The sequence below is a fragment of the Microchirus variegatus genome (assembly GCF_963457635.1).
Source record: "Microchirus variegatus genome assembly, chromosome: 5".
NCBI classification, from domain to species: Eukaryota; Metazoa; Chordata; class Actinopteri; order Pleuronectiformes; family Soleidae; genus Microchirus; species Microchirus variegatus.
The window spans coordinates 8,775,977-8,797,292 of record NC_139806.1 but is presented as its reverse complement, the minus strand read 5'-3'; the positions used below and the strand labels follow the sequence as shown (position 1 = coordinate 8,797,292).

Sequence of the window (21,316 nt, the reverse complement as noted above, 5' to 3'; positions counted from 1 at the left end):
TTTTGTCCTCTAACACTTGAGATAACACTGTTGTTTATATATATATATTTCGTTTTTTCCAGTGTCAATTATTATTTAAATCTTCAACACATTCAGTGTATATGTTGTACACACACACACACATAATGTGCGTATTTTGTCTGAAAATGATTTCCTTAAAGTGCTGACACAAAGAATGACGATTATATGAGCAGTAGTAAGAAATTCAAGAGGTAATGTCTGTAGTTTGCAGAGAGCAATAGAAAAAAAAAAAAGAAGGTGAAATCACAGTTTTTTTATTTTAATTTTAATGTCTTTAATACACTGGAGCAGGTGTGCTGTGGATGTGCGCACACAGTGGTCCGAACCTTCACAACGTTTACGTCGTTCAACACAAGTAGTAGTGATACTGGACGATCTGAAAATACGGGGTCTATAAGTATTAAATGAAACCATTCTCCTGTGTTTGCATGAGCCTTCACGTTCACACCAATAATCCAATGTAAAGTCACAACAAAAACCCTTGTGTTGATACATATATATATATATATATATGTATATATAGATGCGGTATAACGGGGTTAAAATGAAACAATACGCTACATCATATATATCATGTTTCAAGAGCTGCACAAGAATGAGAAATGTGGCTTTAAATGGGTCCTGATATTGATTTAATCTTGGGTGTAGTGAGTCATTTTGGTGTTTAGATTGTTGAGCATCGTCTAACATTTTCTAACAAACACACAGAGAAGAAAAGAAAAGCAAAACTCTTCATTCCAAGGGCAATTACAAATATTAAGGTCGAGATGCAAATGTTGTAAGATTATTTCGTTTTAAGTTTCAAAACAAAACCATTCTTTTTGTAGTTCAAGTTTCGATCCAAAGCTTTTTGTTTGGCAATGCTTTTAGTATCAGCTGGTTTCACATGAATGATTTCTAAGAATGCAACTTTAAAAAATAAAAACAAAGTAAAACCATAAAGTACCATAATTGAACATGGGTAAACAACGGTTAAACTTAAAAAGATACAACGTGTAGTTTTCTTCATCTTCTTTTAGTAAAAAAAAAAGTTTTTTTGTTGGGCTTTTTTTTTTTTTTTTTTATGAGAGACTATATTATTAGCAGAGTGGCTAGTTCTGACAAGATTAGAGGTAACACTGACATCAATAGTGACACTACACCTGCTCTATGTGCAGGCTCAGCAGTTAGCGCTACTCAACTACACACACACACACACACACACACAAGTACACTCACAATACACCTGCAATCGTCTACGTTACACTACGAGAAAAAAAAAAAAAAAAATTCAAATCAAACAAAAACAAAACCTCACCCCAACACGCACGTCAATCCCCAAAATGAAAGCAAAGATAAACACGTACGCGTGTACCCACATACACACACAAGTCCGATTATAGATTTTTTTTTTACATTATTGTACAAAAGGAGGAAGAGTTGCAGAGGCAGCAGAGATGGAGAGGAGGGAGTGGGGTGTATATATGTATATATATATATATATACATATATACGTATGTATATGTATATAGAGAGAGAGAGCTTGGCAACATGGAGGCTAAAGCTTTACTCGCTACAACATGACCGCACCAGGAAACAGGAACCTCTCAATGACTGAACACCAGACCGACGCTACTGTTTTCCACACACACAGAAAAAAAAGAAGCCTGATAAAAAGAAAGAAAAGTGGAGATTTGTGCTCGCTGTGTTATGTTTGTGCTTCTGTACTTGTGTGCTTAACCACGGGAGTCTGCATCTTGTAAAATTGTGCCCTCTCGCCACTACATGTCATTTTAAGGTAGTAGTTTTGTGCCGAAACTACCTCCAAGGCTGTGGGAAAAGTTGCCTGGCAACCAGCAGGTTTTTTTCTTCGATAAAAGCAACACTATGCAAATATATATGTTATTCACAAAAGCGTAAAATAACGGCTTTCAATCATGATGATGGGTCAGCGGCTGACAATAGATTCCCACTCTCTTTGTAGGTTTGTTGAGCGGGGGAAGAAATAAAAAAAAGAAATAAGAAGACGGCGTATTTTGCTGCCACATGTGCAAAATAAAAAGAGATGTCCGTGTGATACGTTTATTATTATTTATTGTTAGAACAAACCTAAAAACAACGTATGTGTTAAAGTGTGATGCTGGTGTTTTAAGCTTCTGTAGAAAACTATCGCATACATACATAAACTCCAAAAAGGAAAGTAAAAGTAGCGGCGTGATCGTTAAAGTTAAACAGTGTTGCTTTTAAATGGGCTTTGAAGGTCTGTACATACTCGTCAAGAACAGAGAAATGTGTTCTCTCTCCCAGGGCTGCGAGAAAAAATTACAATATGTCAATATTTTCTAACAGCCCTTATTTTGGGAGTTCCGACTGGCCGGAAAAAGACACGCGAAATGTCATGTTTACGTGCCGCGACACCGGAGTCCAGGCACCGTTTACCAGTTAGCTCCGTAGCTGCATTAGCTCGTTTAGCGCCGTTAGCGCTCCTACAGTTGAACTAGAGCGGTCTGTTTATTAAACGAAAAGAGCAGCGCTACAAATAACCAGCGTACCTGTGTTACTGCGTATGTGTGCCTCTGTTTTTAAAGTTTAGAGTTACTTTAGAGACTCATTTTAACAATCGGGAGTCACGTAAACGTGACGTCACGCGCGTCGTATTCCGGTCAGTCGTCATGGAAACGCGTCGCCCGCTAACGTTGACGCCGCTAACGCGCCCAGCAGTACTTGTTTCTGTTCATGTTCTTGCGATCTCGAGAAAAATAACACATTTCTGCACTGTACATTCTGGCCTCTAGAGGGTGAAATAATCAAATTAACGACGTCTGAGTTCCGCTTAGCTTCCTCGGTTTCGGGGTGCGCGCTGGTTCACCGTCACAGCTGAAGCTAACCCATGCTCCGTTAACCACTGCATATTATTAAGCAAAGTCGCACCGATCTCTTCAAGCTCTCGGGAAGAATGCAAACCAAGCCAAGCTCCCACCGACAAAACAAAACAACAACTTATTCTCTCTGGATATAAATATCCTGTATGCCATCTATATCGACAACAATCCCCACCTGTGATCAACGAACACCTCCTTCCTATCATGTCCACTCGCCTCCTCTCCAAAAGAACAGCAGGCGAGGAATGGTTAACGTGGTTAATTAGGATTCTCTAGTTATTATTTGTACAAAATAAACGTATGCTGTCTTTATCAGTATTTACTAAGTTACTTTACAATGACGAGAGGTAAGATGTAAGATGGAGAACAACATTATACTGTATCTCTACATTTAAAACTATATATATATATATATCATTGATGATCTTACTTTCATATTCTTCCAGAGACAAGCTGCATCTCTGTGTGTGTGTGTGTGTGTGTGTGTGTGTGTGTGTGTGTGTGTGTGTGTGTGTGTGTGTGTGTGTGTGTGTGTGTGTGTGTGTGTGTGTGTGTGTGTGTGTGTGTCCTGTCTCTTCAAAAACACAAGTTTGTGTAAATATATTAAAGTTTCCGAAATCCGAAAGAGATTTTGACAGATTTAGTCTCTAAGGACGCACACACATGCGTCGGGCTCAGGTGACACACACACACACACACACACACACACACACACACACACACACACACCTATGATTCTCGCCACCCAACCGGAGCCCAGATCTTCCGTCACAGACCACATCCCATGATGCATTTCAGTCATCAACAACAAAAAAAGAAGGAATGCCTGGAAGACTTAAGATGAGATGGCACTTCTATATTTATAGTTGCATCCACGTGTTTGTGTGTGTGTGTGTGTGTGTGTGTGTGTGTGTGTGTGTGTGTGTGTGTGTGTTGTGTGTGTGTGTGTGTGTGTGTGTGTGTGTGTGTGTGTGTGTGTGTGTGTGTGTGTGTGTGTGTGTGTGTGTGTGTGTGTGTGCTTATGTTGTTGTTTTTTTTTGACAGTGAGGTGATTTCAGTCCGTATTATCTTAAAACAGGCCATCTTAGTCAAGACGAGGTTTCCATTGGTGAGGAAGAACAACAAACCACAGAGTTTAACGCCGCTTGGACCCTGAGAAATGGCCATGAGATCCCTTCTGTCAAAAAAAAAGTGTATGCATGTACAGTATGTGTGTGTTTGTGTGTGTGTGTACATGTGTGTGTGAATGCACAGGCTGAGGGGTTACAGTACGGCTTAAGTTCCTCTGCTGAGTTTTCAAACTTTAAGCAGCGTTTTTAGTGAAAGAACGTTAGAAGATGGAGGAAACTTTTTCTACGGACAAACAGCCCTAAGTATCAGTCGCCATCTCAGGTGTTCAATGTTTGTGCTCTTTTTTTTTTTTTTTAAAGGAAGAAGCAGCATAAAAATAAACAACAGGCTTCGTCTTGAGCTTGAGTTCAACTAGGTTTGAGGTCACCGTGTGCTGTAGAATGTACAATAATACGCGAGTGTATGAGGGTGAACGAGTGTATCCGCCGTTCTCTGTGGCCGTGGAGTTGAGACTATTTCCGTACCTCGCTGTGTTCACCCTCCTCTATATTACAGCACCGCAACAACTGCCGCTCCAACATCGGCCATTCCGAAACGGACCCGACGAACTAAATACGAGAGAACAGTGTGTGTGTGCGTGTGTGTCTCGACGTTGCTGCACGCACAGAACAGAACACATGCAGCTTCTTAATCTGCGGTACCTCGGATTATGCATATGCATGTGTGACGTACGCACGTTTTACAAAAGGAAAAACAAGCGGCACTATTAAATTATGTTGGACAAATTAACAACTCACTCGCAAAACTTTCGCTCTCTCACGCGCGCAAATCTTTTGGACGATGACCCAATTTTTTTTTTTCTTTCCTGTTTCGATTTTCTTCCTTCATTTCAGAGACGACACACCGATAAGATAATAGAAGAGGTTAGGATAGATATAATAAGCCCTTACAATATGTAAAGGTCTCCAGCGAATGGGATCTCCCCCACAGAGGACTGCAGGAAAGTGGGGGTGAGGATGGAGGAGAAGGGAGGAAAAGAGAGGAAGAGATGGTTGAGACAGAGTGAGGGACGCTGTCTATGCACTGGGGTTGTTGTGTGTGTTGGTGGAGCCGTTGCTTCCCTGGACGGTGAGGCTGATTTCATCCCTCCTCTCCTTCTCCTCCTCCTTTAGCTCCTCCTTCTCCTTGAGGGGACGAGACTCCAGGGTTTCCTCAGGGGCCATGGGGGCGTAGCGGCCTGTCCGGTGCTCCAGCAGGGCGGGGCCCCACTGTGGATCTGCTCGACAAGCGTTCTTCAACCGCTGAGACAGAGAGAGCGACAAAAAACCCATGAATTAAAAAGTTCACGCTGCACAGTCTGGAAAGTTACACTATTGTTTGTGTTTCAATTGTCAAATGTCCCGTCTCCACCAAGTGAACGTGATGCAAATTATTTGCATTTCCATTATAAAATGTGCCATCCTAGTTTTTTAGCATCCTTCAATTTGGGTACTAAAGCCCCTTTTCCACCTATGGTCCCATCTCGCCTCGCCTCGGCACGGTTATGTTGGTTTTCCACTACACAATAGTACCTACTTAACGTGGGCGGAGTCATCACTGCACGGCTGCATGAAACTGCTGTGTTTTACGGTGTTTTACGCCACATACAAACGAGTGACTTGTAAAGCAGTTGTTTTCAGTGTAACTGAATCATTAGAATCAGTTAATTAAAAATATTAGATCAGTTCTTCCTCCACGACAGGAGCACATACTCCGTCTGACACTGGACTGAAATACAGGTTTTGAGATGCCGCTTAGCGATCGGCAGTGCTGTTGCTAAATACACCAGACTCCTCTGTTAAATATTGAGATTTTAGACATTTGCCTGGTAGTTGTTGGAGATTAATCCACGTTTCTCTTCACGCGATTGTCTCAGCTCGCTTGGAACCTTGCCAGAAACGCAAAATAATCGTGCCGTGGTGAGTCGAGCCGACAGAGGGTGGACCTAGCAAGGGCGTAGATTTACGTATGGACGGTGGGGAGAAAGCCAGACTTGTCCCTACCAATATTGAAGACAAGGCAATGTGTTGGTATTCTTACGAGCATCAGTGAATGCATCTCGCAGTCGGCCAGAAATCTAACCCTAACCCACAGAGGTGAGGTGCAGTGAGTGCAGGAGATAAATAGTGTTGTCACCAAAACCTATGCCCGCCCTTGGAACCTGGACACATTGACAGTCCATTGACAGGTTGACTGACCGAAAACACAAAATGCAGCGCAGTCTGTTCTCAAACAAAGCCCATCTTTCTTATTGTGCTTAGCAGCCACTTTACCAAGCGCAAAAAAAAATAAATGCAAGATCGTCCTCCATTGTTCGCCCTTTGTTTACTGTGTCGTGTTCTTCTTTGTGGAATTAATTGGTAGGCGACACCGCGTCTGCGCTGCTATGACATCTGGCAGACCCACTCTGCAGTAGAAACACAAGCTGGATCATGGTTTTACAATTCCAAACCAGAACATGGAAAGCTGAACTGCACTGTGTTGTGAGGTGGAAAAACAGATAATATATAGCATGAAGGTTGGAGCCAGATTCGCTGCATTTCTTTGAGATAAAGACTGAAACACCAGAATACTGCCAGAGAAATCTAACCAACATTTGTTCATATATAAAAGTAGCATGCAACAGTTTTAAAGTCTGGAACTCCTCCCATTATCCCTCTCTAAAAAAGGAAGGAATTAAGTTACATATCACCAATATACCTTTTCTTCTATATATATACTGTATATTCTGTGATTCACCCAATATCAGCTGAGATTTCCACCAGCTCCATGGTATAAATAATGGACGGTTGGACAAATAGATGGACAGGTATTTCTGTATCCTAGAAGAAGATTGCTGCTTCTTGCATCGCTAGGCAACACAGAGTATAGTCTGGCAGCCGGAGAGCACGTCGTCTGCATCTCAGAGTGAGGCCCGATAATAACACGGCTACATTCTGATCTCCGTACCTCTCTGAAGGTGGCGCCTGGGGACGTGCAGATCTTGTAGATGGCATAGATGGGTATGCAGATCACTGAGGACAGAGCCATGCTGAATCCAATAGCCAGGGACCAACCGGGATACACGTAGTTGTTGTATTCGATGGGCTTGTACTGAATCACTGTGAAGACCAGGATGCACTGCACGGGCAGAGGAGAGGGAAGACGGAGAATGAGCAAAACATCTCAAAAAGTTTAACATTGATACATGATAATAATACTAATACTAAGATGAATGCACAAAGCAAACATATCATTTAATACATTTAATATTTCATCCCCGTCCTCTTAGAGACACAAACTCCAGAAAATGTCTGTGGCGCCCTGGTAGGCCTCAAAAATAACTTCAGGTGGGAATGTGGGAGATCATTTCTAATACAAATAATAAAGATTAAACTAAAGTTGTTTGGGGTTCCTATCCTAAACTTATCGATTATTTAGGATAATTTATGAATACTTTTTTTAGCATTTTGTGTTGTAATTGTGCAAAGGAAGATTTAAATGTTATATTCTGCTTTTTTTTAAAATAATTAAATGAATAATATGTATAGAAATGCAAAGTCCTTGAGTCTGTGTCAATCAGAGTGGGGATTTAAGGCTTTAGTTATCCAGACTTTTTCCTGCTGTGTTCTCACATGGGCTCAATCGTACATTATCCGGATATTCGCTGCAGAAGCTGACAGGGAAAATCCTGAGCAAATGTCTCAAAAGTTACTTTTACAGACAGCCCCGCTGGATCATTTCAGTAAAACATCTTTGATTGCAGATGAATATCATCCTACTCTAAATCCTGACTGCAGCCACCAGCAGCAGTGAGTTTGGTCGGGGCATTAATCTGTGAAAGTGAAATGAAAAAGAACAAAAGTGCCTGAATCCACAACAATGAATTTCTTGGTTTGCCCAGCAGCTTAATGGACTAATGCGGCTGATAACAGCTGCATGTGTCCATTTCCCAGTCAAAAAAATATTTCATTTTGGAGTTTTATATGGAAACGGGCTCAGTCGCAGCCAGACAGATTATAGTGTTGTGATGGCAACTGAAATATAGGTCAGGTCCCAAACAACGTGTCAGCAACTCGCTGCAACACTCGCTGTGTCCGTCATAAAACAATGACAGATATGTTATGTCCTGACTGGTCAACACGCGTGTGTGTGTGTGTGTGTGTGGACTTACAAAGATGATGAAAGGGGAGATGAATCTCCAGCACACTTTGAAGAAGAGAGGAGGAGGGAATCCCAGCATCATCTCAACATCTCTGAAGTAGTTTGCGTGACCTGCAACAAAAAAACAGACATCCAGTTAAATCCAGGGTGAAAAATCAACTCATTTGTTAAACGCTACATTTTTGTTGACGACATACAACATATACACACTTGGTATGTGATGAAATGTATGAGAAGATAAAGTCTTAAACTTTCTCGATAACTATGGTAATTCAAAGCATCTGGTGCTCATGAATCTATTTCCACTAAATTGCCTGCAGCTGAGAGGCTCGAGAAATGTCTAATTTGTTGGATGGGTTTGTGTGAATGTGTTCTGTAATTGATGATGCTGAGGCAAAACCCCCTCAGTTAGTAAACAAATGCTGTTTTTTTTATTATTATTTACATTTTGCTTAACTGGAAAGAGAATATATAATTATCTTTTCAGTCAACAGCTGCAGTCACAGTCAGTACATTTACACGCACAGTTTAATCAGGCTAAGGCTAGGGGTTAGTCCGACTAAGAGGACACAATTAATTGATTGGTCGTGTAAGTCTGACTCTGCCTCTGTAGGTGGCGCTGTATTTCTCTATGAGCTAGTGCATATTGAATCAGTTTCCTGTTCCTGACCTTTACGTCACAGAACAACGGCGAGAAGGACCGTGCTGTGGTAGCCTGGTGCATGAGCAGAACACCAAGTTCGATTCCAGTCCAACTTATCGTATACATGCAGGAGTAATCGGACTATGAATCACATTATCCAGGTATGTTTGTCCGACTAAGACTAGCTTGATTACAGTCGGACTAAATTGTTTACATGACATTAAGAAAACCAAATCACTGTCTTAGTCTGACTAAAATCTGACTTTTAACACACTACAGCACTTCTACAGTTTTATAAAAGAAAATCAATTTTTTTTTACCATAAATATACATGACACAGATGCACATGATGCAGGAGATGATGACCAAAGAGAAGCTAGCAGCGTAATTGTCCATCAGTAACAGCCAATAGATCCCTGCCTGCACAGAGAAACACAGCACAAAGAGTGAGACGTGAATCTCAATGGGGGAAGACAAAAACACAGTCTGTGTTCAAAGTGTCTGGGACTTGCCTGTGACGTTAGTGGCACTCCCAGCAGGAACCCAACTACGGCCACGGACGCCGTCACTACGGTTTTGTTTCTGATGATCCAGTCTGTACCGATCTCATCGACAACGGCCGTCACCAGAGTCTCCAGCAGACAAAACTGAAAGAAGAGAGTGTGTGTGTGGGGGGGGGGGGGGAAGGCCAAGGATTAACTACATGAGACAGAAAAACTGTTGTGTGCCATAATTTATCATCAATTTTCCTCTAAATGAGGCCATAATTTGCAAAATTGACATCATGTATTATTGGAGAAGACCCAAAACTAGTGATTGAGAAATTTCCCTTCAAGTGGAGTCGCCCTCTGGTGGCTATTCAATATATTCTTACTTGCTGGTTATCCTCACCCAGCAAACCAGAAAACTTCATCAACCTTTTAAATAGGATCTATGGGTAGGCAACAAATCATTTGGATTTTCAGAATAATATACACAAAATAATAGGATAGAAATCTAGACTTCAGCAACTCCTCTCCACTCTCTTTTCTAGCCTTGGGAAAATTTAGATGAAAAAAACAACATTACAGTCTTTAAACATGACTTTTGTCTCAGTCACCTGAGTCCCCAGCCCCAGAAGGATGAGCATGAAGAAGAACAGCAAAGACCACAGTGGCGAGATGGGGAGCAGAGTGAGGGCTTCTGGGTAAGCCACAAAGGCCAGGCCCGGGCCGTGGTCAGCCACCTCAGACACCGGGACATTCAGGTGGTTCGCCATGAAGCCCAGGATGGAGAAAATGACAAAGCCGGCGTACACACTGGTCGCACAGTTGGTGATACTGATGATGATGCTGTCTCTGTGTGTGTAACAAAGAAAAGCAAGTAAAAGATTAGACCAGTAAATATACAAACTAATTATATAAATAGATGTGAATAACGATCAGTGCACATTTCTGTGGTTCTCGTTGCAAATGTCCTCATTGCAGAATGTGTTGCACCTTGTGTTTATTCAGACTAGATGAGTGTGTATGTGCACAATTTTGGAAAAGTCAAGTGCCATTGAATTAATGTGGAAGGCAGAACAGAACAAAAAAGCTTTTTTACTGTCACTGTCAATTGTGAGGTGGTGTTTTTCTACGCAAGCTACTTGTATCAGCTGCACAATGCAGGAGAGTGTGTGGACAGACTGTGCTGTCTGTTTCCTCACTTTTCCTGTTAGACCAACGACAGAATAGTCGCTGATGAATTTCCACCTCAGACGTCTGTCCTGTGCAGCACTAGGCACATGTGGCCTTTTAACAGGAGTGCAGAGAGCGTCTCTACAGGGACAGAGCTGCAGAACCTGAGCTGATTAGGCTGCCACGCAGCTGTGCGCCTGGATAGCACAAACTCAAGCTCCTGGCAGAGGAACAAATCACATCTAGACCACCACCAAACATCCCCAACACCCTCACTCTGCATCAGCAAGGCGTGTGGATGAGCTCAGATGACAACTTTTCTTCTCCTTATCCACTGTGCCCTTTACTCAGTTTAATTTTCTTCTTAGCAAGTGTGAAGACCTTTTATCTCCGTTCCTCTTCCTGCGCCACCTTATCTCACCTTATCCCTACTCTCTCTGTCACTCATCTTTGTAGACATATGGCAATCAAGTTGACTCCTGTTCATTTTTCACTTCCCCTGATATTTTCTCCACCACTCCATCACATCCTCACTCATTAGGAGAATGCAGACAGTACAGGTTTTTGCCTTTTCTCTCAAGCTTGTGGTCCCCTGGACAGGTCAGATTTTTCTAGATCTAGATTTCATCCAATTTTATCAATAGATCAGTCACAGCAAACCTAGCTGTTTCCACTAAGTTATTCATGGCTCAAGTTGTATAAATAGCAAACATAAGACTGATATCCTCTAGGGTTGACATACTAAAACTTCAAACTCAATACCATTTTTGATACCGGAGGAAAAATAACCAAAGATTAAGAGGCAGAACTTAAAATAGAACAAAACAAACATCAAAAACAACACCCACACCAACTAACCCTAACAATGTCAACAGTATTATCAAGTTGTCTGAGGTAGTGCAATAATATTAAATACAAATACAAACCAGCAACGATGACAACAAGATTATTAAGTTGTCTAAGGTAGTTTAAAAATAAATAAAAAAATAAATATATATAAATATATATATATATAATAAAGTAGATAAATGCACCTGGTGAGAGTGAGAGCCTCTGGCTGAGGGTGCTCTAATTAGCAATAGCTGCTAATGTTAGCTTAATGATAACTTAACAGGCGTAAAGTTAACTGTTAATGCTTCAATGTTGTTGAAACGGGAACTTTAAATTTCACCACTTGAAATTCCGCGTAAAGACCGGGGTGTCTGTCTTGAAGGTGTTTCGCCAAGTTTGATGTGCTACTCTACTTCTTCGCCACTACTTTGTAGCATTGTTTGCATCATTGGCTTGTCGGTGTGAGCCTTAGCCTTTCCCTGGTCGCTAGCCTCGTATGCATAATACTTCCAGGCGCCACTTTTGCTTTTTCCCTTTTCCACTAAAACCGGCCGCGAAAGGGTATTGACCAAAATGCAGTTTAATTAGTTTGTACCAACCTGAAACAGTTGTTGTGGAACTTGTTGTAGGAAGCCATGGTAATGAGACCGCCCCAGGCACAGCCCAGGGAGTAGAAGATCTGTGAAGCAGCATCTCCCCACACCTGCGAGACAAAGTCATGTACAGTCACAAAGGAGAAGAAAAAAGGTGATAACTGTTAGTAGTAGGGATGCACGGAAAGTTCATTTTTGTGCATCCCTAGTTATCAGTTAATTCATCCATCTGCCTGTTTGTGTGAGAGACTACCTTTGCGTCGAGGACCTTCCCCCACTGTGGAGTCAGGTAGTACTTGATGCCATTGATGGCTCCATCCAGAGTTATGCCACGAATGAAGAGGATGGTCAAAACCAGATAGGGGAAGGTGGCTGTGAAGTACACCACCTGCATATGCAAATAGAGACGCACATGAACACACACTCAATCAGACCAATGAAAAATCTAATCAATTCATTTATATTTAATACAGCCCAAAAAAAACACAAAGGACAGTCTGCCTCAATCTGTACTAAGGCTGTCACGTTTTATCTGGAATTCAAATGTAACCTTGAAAACCCATTCGAGTTCAAAATATCATCTTAGAAGCCCATCACAATCCAGCAGGGGGCGGAGTGAGCACAGTTTGGCCTTTAATCCACTGTGAATCCACCAGAAAAACATAGATAGGGATGTTGAGTTGTTCTCAAGAACCTGTGTTAACTTGGAAAAATGGAGGACACAAGCTAAAACTAAAACTATCCACCTGAGCAGAAAATCCCATCTAAAAAGTGACATGTGGAAATATGCAACGAGTATGCAACCTCACGAGACTAATTATGCTTGTAAAAATAATAATTGTTACGTTTGTTTGAAGGCAGGTGATAGGGGGTATGGAATATGCAAATATCGCTGAGGGAATAACATCACACTTTGCAACCATGGTTTTCTGCAGCAAAATATAACCGTCAACCATAACGTGACAAGAGTGTGTGTGTGTGTGTGTGTGGGGGGGGGGGGGGCTGACCTTTCCAGAGGATTTAACACCTCTGATGAGACAGAGAAAGACAACGACCCAGGCTATAGCCAGACAGCCCAGGATAGGGAGACGGATCTCTCCAAAGTTCCCGATATCATCAGAAATGTTCAACACGTAGTGTCTGTGAGATCACACATAGGAAGAAAAAATAAAGATTAAGTTTCACGTATTAAAGTTCTCTTTTTCACAAAAAGGAAATGAAAAGTTTGGGTCCAGTGTGACACTTTTACCACTCAGTTAAGTAAACAGTTCATTCCGCAGCGGGCAGAAAAACCTCCAGACCTGGAACGTTTCCATATTGGCATAGTGGATATACCCTTTTCCTGATATTTGCTTTTAATTCATTAGAGGCCAAACAAATCAGCAGGGCAGTGTTGTTCAGTGGCCTCAGCATCTTGTAGCGTCATGAATATGTGGCTGATTAAGCATCAAACAACAACTATACACAAAACATACATACATCACCCCAGGTCTTCAGTCTATACAATTATTTTTTAGGTCCGGCCCACAAAATATTACTGATATGATTCCAAAAGAAAAACCTAAGGTCATACAATTATTGTCATGTAATAGTGGTAAATTTTTTCGTACATTTAACTTTAAAAGGTCTCAAACTCTTTAAACTTTTATTTTGCAATTCTGTGAAATATCATGATTGCAATATCATGATTTTGTAGCTAATATCAGACTAGAAGCTCAAGTCATTTGAGGCCCCCGTTTTATATATTTTCTTGAGTAATATTATATAGTTGTATTTATTTTTTAATCAAATCTTTCAATCAAATCTATTTTTTTGTATTATTTTATCTTTATTTCCTTTTTTGCTTTTAAGACTTTATATTTTTGTTTTTGAATGTCTCTGTGAAGCATCTTTTGTGTACGAAAAGTGCTTAAAATGCCAGTATGAACTATCCAATAGGCATAAAAGGCAATTTCCAAAAACCAAAATGCAATGTGCAATGCTGCACATTGCTCGAAAGCTGCTGCAAACTCAAGTTCAAATATTTGAATTCTTTCTGCAAACATGTTGAAGGGAAGCTTATTTAACAGGTTTTGATCTAGAATTAGCAAGAAACCCCCACAGTAAGAGTTCAAAGAGGGCCGTTGCATAACTTAGGGAAAACCTGTCAATACTAAAAGTACACTGAGTTCAAAAATACGAAGTTTGTTTTACTCATTTTGATTAATGATGTTGATTCAGCCAAGTCTTTCAGTCAGTTAGAACTATGACGCTTTGTTAATCCACTTTAAGGATTATTACAATAGATGTACAAAAGTCTTACATACCGACACAGATCCATAAAAAACTTCCATAAAAATGAAAAATACCATTAATTACTGAATTAAATGTGAGTTAACATTTGTATCAGTTGTATTGCTGATTGTTGTTAATGTTATTATTCTGCCTCTGTTACAAAAACTGTCATGTTATTTGTATGCTGCATCCTTCAAGAAAATGGGCTCTGTCAAGCAAAACTATCAGAACTGACTGAGGGAATGTTTGTGTTCCGTTTTAACGGTGAGGATTTAATATGATACATATTCAACTGTAAATTCAAAGCTGCTTTTTAGTTTCTGAAAAAAATGCACACCCACGTCCTCCGTGTACGTCCGGGAACTTACTTCCAGTACTCCTCACTGGGGCTGGTCCTCTTGGATTGGTTGACCACCTCGGACACACCTGCCACCAGGCTGGTGGTGGTGTTCATGAGGCTGCCGTTGAGCTGGGACCCGCTGCCCATCACCCCGCTGCAGTCCGGTGTGTTCCAGGGGTTGTTGCAGTAGGTCCACGGCAGCAGGTTGGTCATGGACATGAAGAAGTAGTAAAAGGCAAGGCAGATGACCACGTTGTAATAGATCCCAATGTAGGTGGACACCACCATCATGCCGTAGCCCACACCTGAGGTGAAAAGGAGATAGAGGTGTCGTGTCTAAGTGATACTTCCTGTTAATCATAGCACACCACAGACCACATAGAAATGGACCAAGTCTTCTGGTTGCAAAACCAGCAAGTTGCACATGTCGACTGCAAAGAGTCTCAAAAAGAAGCTCCGAATGGACGATACCAGATGTGCTGTACTTCCTCATCTAAATGGGAACAACATTTAGATTCATATGTTCTATAGAAGGCCTGAAACTAGTGATTAAAGCCATTAACTCCTCAGGAAAATGTTTATGATGTTAGAAATGAAGCAAGATGTCGGTTCACTTTCCTGTAGACTTCTTTTTCATTGGAATTCTTTTCGCAACCGGCAAAGTTGCCAGTGGCTTAGTGCTACTTCTGTCCTATTTCTTGGGCTTCACCTTTTAAACTCAATTTGTACATGCACAAACACACACTGTTGGAGCAAATGTGTTTTTTTTTTGGGTTATTCGTATGCCTCACATCAAGAAGGCCATGTCTCACAATCATATTAAATAGCCACAGGTGCTCATTTGAAATTAGGCCAGTTAGTCACAACACCGACCGTAACCAAACTTTGACCCTGAATGAAGCGTTATCATACCACTGACCTTTGAACATTGGGCTGATCTTCCAAACTCCCAAACATCCAAGGCTGGCAAACTGCCCGAAGGACAGCTCGAGGAAGAAGAGGGGAATGCCACAAAACACCAGCATGATGAAGTACGGAAACATGAAAGCACCTGGAGAAGTGAAAAAAAAATAACAGGAGTCACCAAGCTGAAAAAAAAGAGTGGCACAAACAAAAAGCACATAAAGGGAAGAGAAAATTGATAAACTAAGATGTCAAATTTGCATAATTCCAGGGCTTTGCTTCTGTTGACAAGTGGAAAGGTCCCTGTCAATCGACACAGAAACATGTCAGCCTGGCAGGCGCATTTCCCTCCTACTGTTGTCTGACAGATAACAAGAGGTGGATGAGAAAGGAGACGAGAAATGTGGGAGCACCTGGGTCCATGAGTAAAATGAAAGAAAGAAAAAGCTACAGATGGGAGATGTCAAAGGTCCCCATCCATGGTGGCCTTTGAAAACCAGAGAAACTTTTGTAATCGTCTGCATCGAAATGTTAAACAGACACTCTGCCTGTCTGCAAGACACAGTCTTATATATTACATATTGAACACATTTATTTGGGCATTTTCATCCACTTGTGGAAAAACAACGAATGAAGCCAATCAGTCTATTATCCATATTATGGATGTGCCGTTATCGCGCCTACAGTCAAACTGTAGCGGCCTGTTTATTCAACGAAAAGAGCAGCGCTACAAATAACCAGCGTACCTGTGTACTGCGTATGTGTGCCTCTGTTTTTAAAGTTTAGACATACGCTTAACGACATAATATTAAAAATGTGTCTCAGAAACAAATTACAGACTGTGGCTTTAATGTATGGCCTATACACACTGAGTCTTTGTGATGGATTGCAGGTCTGCTGCACATGTTTGCACACCGACTTAAATATTTGCATGGTAAACTGAAGAGGGAGAAAGGTCTGGGTCATTGATTGAGGGGACCTTGTTCTGTTAGTTAAGCAGAATACAAACTTACATAAGGGCACATGTAATCCAGAGTTTGCAGGATGCAGTTGACTTGGGGACAGAAAGGCTCTAAAACAGACTGATAGCAGCAGCCGAGTGTGAATGCAGCCTCTTTTCACTGTGTTCTTTAGTCTTGCATACAAAGTGAAAACAACACTTCACACAGCTGGAACCTGACGGCATTAACAGCCCCATAAACAATAATGTTTCACAAAACGCGATGCCCAAGAGGATGTCTTGGAATGAAGCGATATACTGTGCATATGTATTATGTGGCAGGTTCAATTCAGCTGCATTGTGTGATATAACGTATAATAAATAAGAATAACATTGTTTCGAATCATAATTCATTTCAGTTCAAGTTCCCTTTATGTTTTCATATGTACCTGAAGAGAATAGGTTTTGTGAGTGTAAAGAGACACAGATGCTTACATGTTGTCTCGTGCAGGGAGTGCAGTAGCTTACAAAGCAACACAAATGTTTGTTTCCAGTCAGAGAAGGTAAGAAAAAGCAGCAAACCTTAAGATGTCATAGACCTAAGCATGCATAGAATGGCTAAAATCAGTTTTACTGTAGGGCAGAAATGTGTCTCTACTGGCAGCTGTTTTCAGTTCATCACCTCCATCACTTCTGTTTCCAGCCTATTAGGGTCATATAAGTGACAATACTTGGACATAACAGGCACAGATACATTGAGCTTCAGTGAGAGCTTGCGTCCATGTCCAAGGCCAGTTCTCAAAGACAAGCAACACCCTGAGAGAGAAGATGCGTACCTCCTCCATTTCTGTAGCAGAGGTAGGGAAACCTCCAGACGTTGCCCAGGCCCACAGCATAACCCACACTGGTGAGAACAAACTCAATCTGGTTTCCCCAGTTCCCTCTCCGGGAGTTTTCATCTCTCCTCACTGCCTCGCCTGGAACCGCTCCGTTCTACAACAAAGACACAAATAGAGAGAGTGAGGGGTGGAAAGAAAGCGAGTGTGTTCCTGAGATAGCGCTGCAACAGAAGGTCCAGAACCTGAATCAGGAAAGAACCTCGAACTGTGGAGGGCAGCATTACACCTCTGAGTGTACAGCCGGCAGGAAATTACAGTTAAACACAGTTAAAACCCTCATTTACAATAGGAAACTAGAAACTGGTGTTATATAACAGTTAAGAGTTTCTTCAGAGGCCACATCTTTGTGTTATAGTTACAGTAACATTTTGATCAGTATTACACAGTGAAGGTGAAGAATGTGGAGCTTAATTATTCACGTTGCCTTGATTGCACTCATATGTAAGCTATGTAAAAAAAAAAAACCTCTGCTCCTGTAAGTCTACCAAAAGGTGGGTGCACTGGAGCAGATATGAAGTGAAATCGATGCCTTAAGAGCAGCCCAGAAGCATTCGGTCTTGTTGTCATGATTTTCATCCTCTCTCCTCTCCTCCCTCCATCACTCCATCTGCTGGCATCAGATGGTCCCCTCTGTCAGCCCTCAGCTGTGTCTGTCCGTGTGTAAATATATGTATGAAAGGGCATACGCAGCCCTCAACCTCTTGCAGATTATATTCTATTGCCGATCACAGCGACTTGCAGATTGTGATAAAGAGACTTAGGTCCCGTCCCAATACCTCCCCTAACCCACAATGTTTGCCCTAACCCTAAGTTTTGCCCGTTCTCGTGTAGGTGGGAGCAAGGGGGAGTGTGATTTTGCCCTCATAATCAACCCTCAAAATGTAGTGAGCTGTGATGCGAGCTTAAAATGAAGTGGAAGATGAAATTACCCATGATGCTTTGCAAATTAGCGAGCCGGCTGATTTTTTTCAACAAAGATGGCGGCCAAATCTGCAGAGGAACAATTTAGTTGCAAATATTTTCGCAAATAAGCATGTTACAATGTCGAAATGTGTCGGAATATGTTTGTTTGATATACATCCAGAGGACCGTTGAGCTTTGAACACTAATGTCAGAAAATAAATGACGATTTATGAAAGCAGCTAGCTAACTAGCTCACTCCACCGGTAGAATTGTCAACATGTGACGTAGGTTAGAGCGTTTGTTATGTTCACTACGCTTATTTGCATATAGTGGTGTCCCAATTCCATAGGGATCCAATTTACGGTTGAGGGCACTCCAAACCAAGTGGAAATATAAGGGTGAGAAATGGGACGGGGCCAAAGACTGCTGACGCTGCAAAGCGCTGACCTCCATCCATCCATTTTCTACCGCTTCATCCTCCACGTGAGGGTCGCGGGGGGGTGATGTGCCTATCTCAGCTGCCATAAGTCGACTGGCGGGGGACACCCAGGAAAGATCGCCAGTCCATCGCAGAGCCACATAGAGACAAAGAACCAGTCACTCTCGCACTCACACCAATGGTCAATATAGTGTCCAATTCACAAAAACCCACGCACACACGGGGAGAACATGCAAACTCCATGCAGAAAGGTTCGAACCTGGGTCTTCTTGCTACAAAGGCAAGAGTAACACTGACCTAAACCTCCAAACTGATTTAAGACGCACTAATAATAATGGAGGAGAGACATGTAGGCCCAACAATCAGAAGCTGGATAGGCTGTAAATCTTCAGTAGGTTGTATTTATTTTAAAAAAATAAGCTTTTATTGACTTTCAATTAGAAATAGTGAATGGCGTCTGCTTCCCTTCGGCCACTGAGGGTGGAAAATAAATATGTTGACGCACAAATGATCAAAGGTTTGCAAAAGAAGGAAAAAAGATTGCTAACTTCACTTTGTTTCCCTCCCAGTATTTGTACGGTTATTGTTTCTGCTGGTGGAGATTTGTTTGAGAATGTATAGACCGCGAGCGCTCTGCCTCTGGTTTATATGTCTCTGTGGTGTTTTCTAAGCCCATGCAGGCCCGGCGCAGTTGAGCGCATCTCACATTAATAAAAACTTAATTCATTTATTCATTCAGTCACTCATGCTGCCTGTGTTATCTGTGCGTAGCAGAGCTTCAGTATTGGGGTGTTGAATGGCTGGCCTCGTATTTTCACTAAGTGAGGCTTTGAATCGGACTTAAATGTGAACACTGGTTATATACTCGCATATAAATTCCCAAAGCAGCAAAAATGTCGAGGCAACTCAATACAACTCACTGCCTATAGCTACATGTATGTTGAATACGACAGCTCTGGATGTTAACAACAATAATTCACATGTATGATTTGTTTTTTTGTATATTATGATGCAGCTATAGGACCTCAGGGCATTATATTGAACACACAGAGCGTCGGCACCAAACATGACTAATGAGAGCTGTAATATGTAATATCTATCATCTCTATATTCATTGAAGATCTGACTGTCCTTTCATCTGTCTTTCTGCTTTCCTGGTAAGTAAGGTAAGGCAGTGGTGAGACAATAAACGGAGGGAGATGAGAGGAGCTTTGAGAGAGAGGAAGAAATCCACAGGGATTAAGGAATGAGGACGAGGATAAGAGAATGAGGATGAGAATTCATACACAAGACAATGTGCCAAGCCAAGTCAGTGGAAGGCTAAGATGCTAGGCTGGAGAGCAGCGCTGCACACACTCCTTGATTTTGCCAGTTTTATCTGCAGCAATTTGGTTTAGCAGGCACTAAAGGAAAAGTACCAGGCACTTTCACTCATAGAAACGCAAAATAATCGTGCCGTGCAGCGTCATGGTCGTGACGCAGCAATTGGGCTGATGCAGTTGTATGTATGATACACTGATGTTTTCTGACAAATTAAGTTCCATAACGGCTAATACATCATTTTTCATCCGTATGCCAGATACTCGGAGGAGAGGCTGCGTCATCTAGTCTAGTAGAAGAAAAAGATGAAAAGATAGGTGGCTGGGTAAGTTTAACAGGTCTATAGAAGGGTTTAATATCAACAACGTAATCCACAGGTCTCGTGAACATCGTATAGTATTGGGGGAAAAAGTTAAACCTTTTTGTTCCCATGACAACCCGCTCTCCCTTCACTGACCTCGACGTCTGCCTCTCGCTACCCAGGTGTTGTAGCCTGTGGTTCTGTCTTTCGTGAGCCTCTGGTCAGTCAGTCAGTCAGACAGAGAGACGCAGCGGACACACTTTCACGTGCTTCTCTGGGACCATCTGGGGTTTACATAAGACCGCACATGTTCCCCCCTTCCCCTGCCTCCATCTATTTGGTTTGCAGCTTTGCTTTTAACCCAAGGTCTTTTTTCTCTAGTGAGAGCATTGACTCTCATTGACTGGCTCAAACGCATGTCTCCCTGCTGCTGCTTTGCAGGAAGCAGCATCTTTGACAGATTTAGGAGCAAAACGTGTTGAATTGGATGACAAAGTCGGTTTGTCTCTTATAGATGTGAACAATTGCTCTAATTGCCCCTCTGGAACAAAAAAAGTTATTTGAATCTTGAATTTTGAAGCGTTAGATATTAGTAATCTTATTAGTTGCACTTTATTTTCGCTCACCCAGTTGTTGTGGGTGGAGCAGAGACGCATCCTCCCTCTGGTGTATTCACACCTGTACTTACAAGCGGTCAGTCGTTATAAAACACATTTCAATGCCAGGTGTAAAGGGGGCCTCTGGATCACAGATAAGGTTTGCTGACAAACTGCAGATACATTTTGAAGGTCACGCACAGAGTTTTGATAAGTTATTTATCGTTACGAACTACTGTCAAAATGCAGAAAAATGGTGAGGTTTCATCAAACCAAGAAAACTGACAAGAGACGCATAAACTCTGTGGGCCACAGCCACAGAAATAACAAAAAAAGAAAAGAAAGAAAAGGCCATAACAGTCAAGCATCAGAGATCAACTTTTGCAGTGCGGCAAACTTTCTTCACCTGCTTCTCATTTTTAGAAATTAAAAAAAAAGAAGACGTGCATTGTTCCAAATCCATCTCTACAGGGCCCCGTGATGACAACATTATGAAATGTCAATATTACCAGCTAGCATTGTCAGATTTGTGTATATGCAT

At 41.7% G+C, this 21,316-nt stretch overlaps 1 protein-coding gene across 3 annotated transcripts; it reads right to left on the bottom strand.

The window, feature by feature from the left end:
• Nucleotides 1–3,965: 3,965 nt before the first annotated feature.
• On the bottom strand, nucleotides 3,966–20,935 carry slc6a9 (solute carrier family 6 member 9). Of its 3 annotated transcripts, none has more exons than XM_083890095.1 (13): nucleotides 17,154–20,935; nucleotides 16,952–17,021; nucleotides 15,394–15,525; nucleotides 14,503–14,779; nucleotides 12,868–13,000; nucleotides 12,114–12,248; nucleotides 11,867–11,970; nucleotides 9,878–10,115; nucleotides 9,287–9,425; nucleotides 9,099–9,194; nucleotides 8,146–8,246; nucleotides 6,942–7,112; nucleotides 3,966–5,254 (listed from the first exon to the last, which is right to left on the bottom strand). In XM_083890095.1, exons 1-13 carry the CDS (start codon nucleotides 17,274–17,276, stop codon nucleotides 5,030–5,032), a joined length of 1,944 nt encoding a protein of 647 aa, XP_083746221.1. In that variant the 5' UTR covers nucleotides 17,277–20,935; the 3' UTR covers nucleotides 3,966–5,029. The 3 variants fall into 3 exon arrangements, with proteins under 3 accessions (XP_083746221.1, XP_083746222.1, XP_083746223.1); XM_083890096.1 differs by having other exon boundaries at nucleotides 17,000–17,021; XM_083890097.1 differs by lacking the exon at nucleotides 16,952–17,021.
• Between the last annotated feature and the right edge of the window lie 381 nt (nucleotides 20,936–21,316).